Consider the following 9024-nt stretch of genomic DNA (forward strand, 5'->3'; position numbering starts at 1 on the left):
ACTGATGAGATGAGAGTTCACATGAAGGAGAGATGTCTCCCAAAAAAATAATACGAAGAATTGTAAAATTACATGTATCGGAGTGTTCAACCGAAGATTCCAGCTCCGATACTAGCTCTTCTTTGAAAAAAGTAACTGACAAGATCAGACAGAAACGTAGAAGACGGGAAGAACGAGTAAAAAATATGATTAGAATTCACAAAAAACGCAAGCGAAGCACGAGAAAAACTGAATATGAAAGAAGTGAGGATTCGTCGACTTGCAATGATAAAAATGTTGAAATGAGACCGACGGCAACTCAGCAACTGAGCGATCCCGAGACAGACGATGAAGACGGAAACTCAAGTTTTTCACCCAATGCTGATGGGATGCAGATAATTGACACCGAAATTGGTGAGTGGATTTTTTTCCTCTTTTTAGCTAGCACAGCACACTTTATTCACTCAGGTAATATTTTCATTGAGCCGGTCACCGTTTTTTTGTGGGATTATTTTTTAGTGGGTGATCTGGGAAATAATTTTTGCAACACCTTGGATGCTTTCATTATGCCAAACGGACCTGTCATTGATCAGTGGGAACACCCAAGGAAAATGGATCAACATTTTCTGATTAATCCAGTCCAACCAATAGGAATGGCTCTTACCAATTTTCCGAATTCCCTATTAGGACATTATGACGCGGTTTGTTAAAAATGGTATGGAGAATGCAAAGCATTTCGAGAATTAAACAAAAATAGTAAAGTTTTGTGTCTAAACATTCCTCGACCGAGCCTACCCCAGAGGCATCCCACTTAATAAGTGAATTTCAATTATACAGAAGTTTTATTCTAATATGTGGGGTATGTAAATAGTACAAAATTATTCATTGATGCCATTGAAATAAATTTGTTTTGTCTGGACAGAAATACATGTATGTAATACATGTACATGTATCATGGTAAAAAAAAAAAAAAAACTTTCAGCTTTGCTAATTAAGATAAATGTTGTATGGGTATATAACAGTATATTTTTATTATATATTCAGATAGTGAGAGTGGTGCTAGCCACTCAGAGACAGCATCAGAAATGGAAGACAAAATCACTGAAAGTCCAGACTCATATCAAGAATTTACAAGCGAAAGTAATGGAATGAGTTCTGAGAGTGAAAGTCACAGTAGCTCGTTCAGTGAAGAGCATCCGTCAGAAGCTGAACAGCCTGTTTGTCAAGGAACAAGGGTCAGGAGAAGGACTTTTGAGGCAACTCTTTTGGCATTATCCAAAAAACACAATTTCTCAAAATCTGCAAGGACACACATACTTAAATATCTGGAAACATTCCTTCCTAAGCCAAATGCGCCATCGTGTAATTACACCTTTGAGAAGATGTTGATTAAAGCAATGGACATCCATTACTCTAGGTATGAATTGTGCAGTACTACTTACTAGTCAGGAACACTGGGATTGCTGTCATTTACAAGTACGAGAAGAAAGAGAACATCTGTTCATTTGAGCTTGAGGAACAGGATGATCCAATGATTAAATCCTTCATTGACAGGGATATTCTGGGAAAACATTTTCAGGCTGTTAAGGAAACGATGTCACTCACTTGTATTTCTTGTTCTGACATTGTGTGCAGATGTGCCTTTGTACCATCAGCAAGTGCTGGCGTAAGCGGCTATGTTAGTTCTGTGTTAAGGCACTACCAACGTGACTAAGTTAACATGTGTTCTATGAAAATTAAGAAAATATCCCAGGGTAACTGTAATTGGTTAAATTATTACTTAATCCAGGGCAGGTATATTTTGCAGGTTGCAGGTTGAAAAATCGACTTTTAATTCTCAGTGAGTCTACTTAGCACTTCGGTTAGCTTGAATAGCACTTCAGTTAGCCTAATTTAGCTTAGGTTGCTTGCTTTATATTGGGATTTGTTAGACTTCAATTCAAATAAACAAGTCGTTTTAACCTGCAACCTGCAAAATATACCTGCCGCTTAATCCATGGCCTTTACAGCATTTTCAACCAAAATTGGGGATTCCGTAGCAATTCTGTGGAAAAATTTCATGATTTCCATTCAATCTACTTGAGGTGTTTGCAACAGGTTAATCTTTCAAGACTGTGTGGATTAGTCAAGGTTAATTGTGAAACTGACTTCTCAAGTTACCTTTTGAGTTAACCTCAGAAGTCTTAAATAGGTAGAGCTCCCGTAAGGGCCAAACTCCAGTGCAGTTACATGACATCGATGGTTTTACTTCTGATTGCTAAATTGTGCAGTTGTCAGACTTCCAATGTAATAGTCATGTTAAACTCAGAAATGCTCCAAGAGATTCTTTTGTAGGATTCTTAACAGCCTATTTATGAATCTAACATGACTTTTTTAGCTTTTATCTTAAAGTCTTCTCACCAATTAGTACACTTGGTTTTAATTAACTTAATCTTCTTCATTAAAACTTGATGATCCCAGCAAGGATTTTCTTAAGATTCCTCAAAGATCCTTTTTGCATTCTTAAGGATCATGGCAAAGATCTTTTTTAAGATACTTCAAAGATCTTCATTAAATCCTTGAGGATCTTGGCAAGATCTTATGAAGGATCTTTTTAGGATTATTCAAAGATCCTCATGACATCTTGAGGAATCTGAAGGATCCTTGCAAAGATCTTTTCAAGATCTTTTAATGGATCTTTCCAAGATTCTTAAAAGATCCTCATTAAATCCTTGAAGATCCTCGCAAAGATCTTTGCAAGATCTTTTAAAGGATCTTTTTAAAATTCTTCAAAGATCCTCATTAGATCCTTGAGGATGGTCAAGGATCCCTGCAAAGATCTTTGCTGGAATCTTAGCCAGGATCTTTGTAGGATCCTTCCAAGATCCTTGGCAATTCCTCAAGGATCTTTATAGATAGAAACACAAGACCTTACAGATGCACGATCTTTGAAGATCTTTCAAGGTTCCTCAGAGGATCCTTAAAAGATCTTTATCTTTGAGGATCCTTGGCAGGTCTTTGAAAATCTTTAAAGATCCTTAAAGATCCTGTAAAGATTTTCACCAGGGTAGTGCCGCCCACCCCCCCCCCCCCCTTCCTCCTTACATTACTTGTTTTATGGTTTCCTATCTGGATCCTGGGCTTCAAATATTGATTGCAGTTCAACTTTTAGTCACAAGATCTCTTTGGGCTCAGGGTGAGTCAACTACAGCGGTACAGGCCTCAATCCCGCAGCCAATCATCGCGAAAGAAAGGAAACAATAGAGAGGACGAGCTTGAGTAAGTGTTATTTTCATATCACCCATGTTGCTCTGTGCAGCATTTTGAAAATAGAATAATTACTTAGGTGATGAAAGAGATTTTTGTGCTCTGATTGGTCTGGGATTGTGACCTATCTTGCTATGATCACCTCGCGCGTGACAATTATGGGCGCTACATTTCAAAATGGCTGGCTCTCGTTTGTCAATGTTACTAAGAAGGCGATGAACTCGTCAAAGGAACATTGCGAAGAGCACAAAAGATGCTACTTAGTTTGACTTAAAACTTTTGGAAGGTGCAGTGTAGGATATGAGGGTAGTGCATATTGAATCCAATAAGCCTGGGGAAACTGGTTATGGCAAATGAAAAATATCCCTATGAGGGATGCACGAGATCATGCGAGCAGGGGTTGAAAAAGCGAGCTGCAACTAAAAGAAATAGAGTGACTATCTTGTTGTTGATAAAATGCTTATTGCTGAGTTGGGTCATGCAGAACAGAAAATATTTGCTCTTCCATAGCCCAGTTCTATTAACAGTTGAATTTTTTGTTTTTGGCAATTAAATGTGCTTTGCACTGATGGTTTTTATTCTAAGAAATTGGTCAAAGAAGGCCCAGTGGACCCCTCTGTCCAACTTAATGGGGGATACGGGGTATCTAGTCTAGTCTGTATAGTCGACGCAGTGAGAAAACGAAAAAGACAGAGAATGAGACCATAAGATGTAAAATAGTTCAAAGTGGGTTTTATTTGTCCAGAAACTATTTCAGGCCCTCAGCAGCTGTTTTATCAATCTTGCTGTCAGTCATACTCACAAAATTAATACTTTCTTTCAAAGAAAAATATGGTAAATTTAAAACAGTACATGTCCTGGCACAATTATTTGCTCCCAATTGGACCTAAATTTTGTGCGGTAATTTCTTTCGATTTGCGGAAATCCCACTAATCCCCCTCTGGAACTTTGTATTTTCAGGTTTGGTGAAAATTTTTCTTTTAATCATTTGCAGCTTTGTTGTGGTGTTGTTGCAGACACTTGTATGTCTGTTTTGTGAGACAGACATTCTATCACACGATTGATGGTCATAAAAGCACACAAGTAAGTTGTTGATGCTGAGGCATCTTAATTGTAAGTGACTACTTTACAACAACTTTTATCACATTGCTGGAAGATTCCAAGGGCCCTTCAGGCAGGCACTTAACTCCAGTTTCTGTAGCATGAAGCGATGAGAGTAAAGTGTCTTGCCTAAGAACAACACAATGTTCCTAGCCAGGGCTTGAACCTGGACGGAATATTCACCCCACTGAATCTTGCACTTGAAAACACAAAATACTGCCTGCAATCAGGCTAGTCAAAATATTATTTGTACACAAGTCACTCTGTTAATTGTCCAGACACTGGCTCAGTTGAAGTGCTTTCTTTTAACAGAGGACAAGCTATCAAGGATCTTCTCAAATGCATTGTTCTTCATCCTTTAACCACATCACAGCAACCAGTTGGTATCTCTCCTGCAGCCCAACTGTTGTTGTCAGGAGCTCACAAGAACATGGTTACAGTGGGAGATAGGGAACAAGAGGTAGGGTTGTTGTCTTCAAATGCATCTACAAGGGTGCACTGTTGCTACAGCCCATCCTAGTTGTAAATGGAGAATATAAATATGGATGTTAAGGGCAGCGTCGTTTATTAGGATTTTTGTTTCTTTACATGTTTCCTAAGCTCAAGACAAGGAGAATTTGTTAAACAGTCAAGAGTTTCTTTAGTTGGTGATCATTTCCTACATTCTCGAGACTGTAATATATGACTCAGGGATGACATCGTAAGAAGAAATCAGATGCTAGTCACTCATTGTTAACTTTGATGCAGGGTTGACCTTGTAACTCATCCTTACATTCTTACTACAGTGAACAATGACTAGAGTGACTGGACTGAATTTATGATAACTTTACAAGATTAAGTTTCTTGTTATTTCAGGCCAACTGCTTTTCAGTAGAAGACAATGTTCTAAACATTTTTTGGCTCATAGAGATTGTCGAAGCCCAAGAACAAACAGTGAGTATTTCACTTAAGGCCATTAAGTATCTCGCTAGCTCTTTCAAAAATTGCTTGTACATTTGAGGGGTTCATATGACGGTGTTCTGGGTAATTCTGTTTAAACTTGATTCATATGAGCTAAAAATTTCAAACTCACAGACCAACCTTTCTTAACCTTTTCACTCCCTGATCTCATTAGTAATCCTCATTACTAATGGGATCAGGGAGTCTTAGTAACAGACTGATTCTACATGAAGGTAAATCCGAGGCAATGGTCTTAACTACTACCCCCTTCATAGGTCCTTTGAAACAGCTGAAGTGGGGTGTGGACACCATTCGGTATGAGTCCTCCACCAATTGCCTTGGAGTTACAATTGATGATAAAGTCTCTTGGTCTCAGCATGTTGCATTGGCTAGATCTGCATTTAATGCGAAAGTTAAAATGTTGAGACGTATAAATTTCCTATGTACATCTATCTTGGAGACTTTTTACTGTTGGATAGTTATACCGAGTGTTCTATATGGAATTGTAATTTGGGGGTCTGGACCCAAGCTTAAAGATCTAGAAATGATTCACATCAGGGCTGCCAGGCTGATTCATAAGATACCAAATAGTTTTGAGGATAATGATGTACTTTCTAAGGTTGGCTGGATGCCTTTAGAGTATTTTTATAAGCTACGTATCTTAACTATTACATATAATGCTTATTATAATTTAGGGTTGCGGGAAATTAATTGTTTGGTGACCAAGAACTCTAACAGCTATAACCTAAGGAGATCCCAGAATGTTGTACTAAATTGGCCCAAAACCGAACTGGGTCATAGTTCCTTTGCTCATAGATCTGCAGTAGCATGGAATGCACTTCCCGATCATTTTAAAGATTCTCCAAATTTATCTATTTTTAAATATAACTTAAAACAATCCAAGCAAACTGTCATGAATATTAATTTTGAAAAGGGAGGTAATGTTATACAAAACATGAAACCAAATTTTCACTATTACTAAAAATTTTATGGTTTACTTAATTTATTCAACTTATAAATTTTATCATATCTGTATTTTATATAATTATAGACTAGTTTAGGCAGGTCCATATCAGCTGTAAAGTTGCGCAAATTTTAACCTGCATTATCAAATAAAGTTATGTATGTATGTATGTATGTATGTACTGTCAGCCAAACAATTCTTGTGATGTTTGATCTGAGAATTTGGTATTGGATAAGCTAGTATTTTTGTGTGGCTTACGCAAATTGTAAACTGCACTCTGTCATAATCCAAGATTTCTGTTTAGTAGTCTATTTGGTAGACTACAACTCCTTTTCAGTTACTTGTTTGGTCTTGGTTTATTCATCGTAATACTGATATACATGAAAAATTACACTCTTGACTGGTTGAAAACAGCTAGGTGCCTTTTTCATGTATCACTAGTGCAAAACTCAAGTGCAAATGTAAACTAGGCTAAGCAACAATAGATCACACTAGAAACCAATCAGATTTATACGAAGTAGGTTGCACTAATTGATACACTCAGTAGCTGACCAAAATAAACTTGACTTGGAAAAGACAATTAACCTACAAACTTTAGAACTCAATTTTACTTTGTTACGTAAACAAATTCATGACTGAATTTTTCAGGCCACTATGGGAGAGGATGCGGAGGTTTTTTTCAGTTCCTAAAATCCTCATGTTACCGGTGCAACCTTTGTTGTGAAAATGAGACCTCCATAACAAAGTTTGGCCATTAACCCTGAACTTGAAAATAAACATTTCAGTACTATTTTATGCTAGTCATCTTGTTTTGTTGATGATCAGAAACAATATTAAAAAATATCCAGCCATAATCAAATATTAGCTCTTCTAGAAGAAACTCATTATGACACCAGACACTAAAAAGCAGCTCAATTTCGTAAGCCACACATGTACGCATTGCGGAGCTATTTTTGTTCATTCTCATCACTTGTCTGCTTGATGTTGTCATGATATGGTAAGGAGAAATTCTGCCTTGGTCACTCATAGCAGTCAAAGGGTTGAAGCAAAATAGAAGCAAACATTCAGAAAAGATTGCTCATTCCAAGCATTTTAGAAACACAGAGATTTTAAAGTTTAAATAATTGCAATTCGTTTCAAGATGGCGAAAGGCATTTTTCCTAAACTCCCACCCGCTCTATTCGGACCGTGCAAAAAAACAGTTTTCATTCTTTACGGCGGTGATTGACATGTAGCGCCTATTAATTCAAACTTTAATCATTTGGTTAGCCTGTGTCTGACGACAACAAAAGTGTATCGCAATCAAATGTTAATATTTTTCGTTCCATTTTCACAAATGTTTCGTGCAGAGGATCATGGAACATTTAACGTTATTAATATCATCTTCTGGCGGATATCTGTCACCTGCCAAAGATGTTTTTCTTTACCGACAACTTTACGTGCTCAAGAATTTTCTGGAATATGGTGCAGTGGTTGCCAATCAAATCCGAGTTGGATACGCAGAAGAATTTAGGTATGATAGTGCAGTAGACTTTGAGCAGTCCGCCATTTTCGGTGAAGTACGTGGCACTAGGGGGAAAAAAATGAATGGAGACCCGAGTGGATGTTTTGTTTTGTAGACAATCGCGCGACGGACTTCGCCGAAAAAGCTGGGACTTTTCGTAGTCAATAGTGCGGTTGATTTCCTTTTAAACACGAGGGCGCGCTATAAAAGGAGCCTTAGGTCCCATTGGAGCATTTGTCAATCAACCGTCGTGTGATGTAGAACTCTTAGAGTCAAGTCAGTTTGAGCTACAGTTACTCCAAAGCAGTGAACAGCGAGGGCATTCCTCAAAATTGTTTTATGTCTTCATTACAATACAAGAATTTTTGAGATTTGTATTTCCTTTTTTCAATGGAAACTGTCTTTATTTGTGGCGGTAAATTTGAGATCGAAGTAGTTGGTTCGCACGTTAACTCATGCCACCATGCTGGTGGAAGTAAACAATAGATATCTCATTAGATCTTTTTGTTCGTCTACCAGCATTTGAATTCGACCCGCACACGTCAACGGTGAGTGACAAATGAGCCTAGGTCTTCCCAGAGAAGACTTCCTTATATAGCGCGCCTTCGTGTTTAATTTCTGATCTAGCAGGTTTTGTTTGGCCATTATTGTTGACAAGGCTTTTTTGTAGTATTGAGAATGAATGGCGGGCGATTCTTTTATGCTATTTTTCCCGCAATTGTTGTTGCAGTTGTAATATTTGATAGCTTATAGTAAGCGTTTCAAGATACCCTGGAAGGTTCATTAATTTCAAAGGCTTGCAGACGAGGAGAGTGGAATTATTGAAGGGCTTATCAGAGGGGACCCAACGGAGTGGGAGTAATCAAAACTTACTTAATTGTCATTGGTTGAAAAAAACAACCTTAAAAAGAGTAGATGAAAATTAAAACTAAAAAAAAAAAAAAAAAAAAAGAACAAAACAAAAACGAAAATAAAAAATTAGTTCAAGCAGATTTGTTCTGTAATGCCAACAAGCATAAATGATGAACTACTGTCGTAGAGTAAATGGTGAGGGGCAGAAGAAATGAAAGGGCAAATTAGACAGGTGAACCTTCAAATTTCTGTAGAATCATTGCCATCAATATTTTTTGTTGTCTCATAAATGTTGCAGATATTACATCAGAAAGCCAGTGGCAAAGAAGAAACTCTCCACCAAGTTTCCCCTGACAAGTCCCATAATAGAACTACTAGAGAAAGTCACGGATTTTGTGTTAAAACAGCCATCACTTTGATGACGATAGAAACATTTCTC

The 9024-nt window shown here is 37.5% G+C and overlaps 2 protein-coding genes and 2 long non-coding RNA genes across 5 annotated transcripts in view; all 4 read left to right on the top strand.

The window, feature by feature from the left end:
- Positions 1-32: 32 nt before the first annotated feature.
- Positions 33-2369, top strand: LOC148731030 (uncharacterized). The gene is made up of 2 exons (XM_088759760.1): positions 33-393; positions 1024-2369. The coding sequence occupies exons 1-2, from the start codon at positions 33-35 to the stop codon at positions 1422-1424; spliced, it is 762 nt and encodes a 253-aa protein (XP_088615886.1). The 3' UTR covers positions 1425-2369.
- A 714-nt stretch (positions 2370-3083) lies between these two features.
- On the top strand, positions 3084-5154 carry LOC148731031 (uncharacterized). Of its 2 annotated transcripts, none has more exons than XR_016001066.1 (3): positions 3084-3237; positions 4220-4308; positions 4639-5152. It is a non-coding gene; the product is annotated as an uncharacterized LOC148731031 (long non-coding RNA). The 2 variants fall into 2 exon arrangements; XR_016001067.1 differs by having other exon boundaries at positions 3087-3237; positions 4186-4308; positions 4639-5154.
- A 322-nt stretch (positions 5155-5476) lies between these two features.
- LOC148731032 (uncharacterized) lies at positions 5477-6317 on the top strand. Its single transcript, XM_088761674.1, has one exon. The coding sequence runs from the start codon at positions 5513-5515 to the stop codon at positions 6245-6247; it is 735 nt and encodes a 244-aa protein (XP_088617800.1). The 5' UTR covers positions 5477-5512; the 3' UTR covers positions 6248-6317.
- A 1303-nt stretch (positions 6318-7620) lies between these two features.
- The window catches only part of LOC148731033 (uncharacterized), a 1817-nt gene continuing 413 nt past the window's right edge, over positions 7621-9024 (top strand). Inside the window, exons 1-2 of the long non-coding RNA XR_016000981.1 lie at positions 7621-7742; positions 8884-9024. The exon at positions 8884-9024 is cut by the window's right edge and continues 413 nt beyond it. This is a non-coding gene — a long non-coding RNA (uncharacterized LOC148731033). The remainder of the gene's footprint in view (positions 7743-8883) is intronic.

This window comes from Stylophora pistillata, chromosome 5 (assembly GCF_964205215.1).
Source record: "Stylophora pistillata chromosome 5, jaStyPist1.2, whole genome shotgun sequence".
Classification (NCBI taxonomy): domain Eukaryota; kingdom Metazoa; phylum Cnidaria; class Anthozoa; order Scleractinia; family Pocilloporidae; genus Stylophora; species Stylophora pistillata.

What these genes read in the sequence shown, in the direction of transcription:
- LOC148731030 (XM_088759760.1), top strand. Translation starts at nt 33, where the DNA reads ATGTCTCCCAAAAAAATAATACGAAGAATTGTAAAATTACATGTATCG. An exon ending in GATAATTGACACCGAAATTG is followed by an intron (nt 394 to 1,023) that starts GTGAGTGGATTT and finishes TTATATATTCAG; the next exon opens with ATAGTGAGAGTGGTGCTAGC.
- LOC148731032 (XM_088761674.1), top strand. Translation starts at nt 5,513, where the DNA reads ATGGTCTTAACTACTACCCCCTTCATAGGTCCTTTGAAACAGCTGAAG.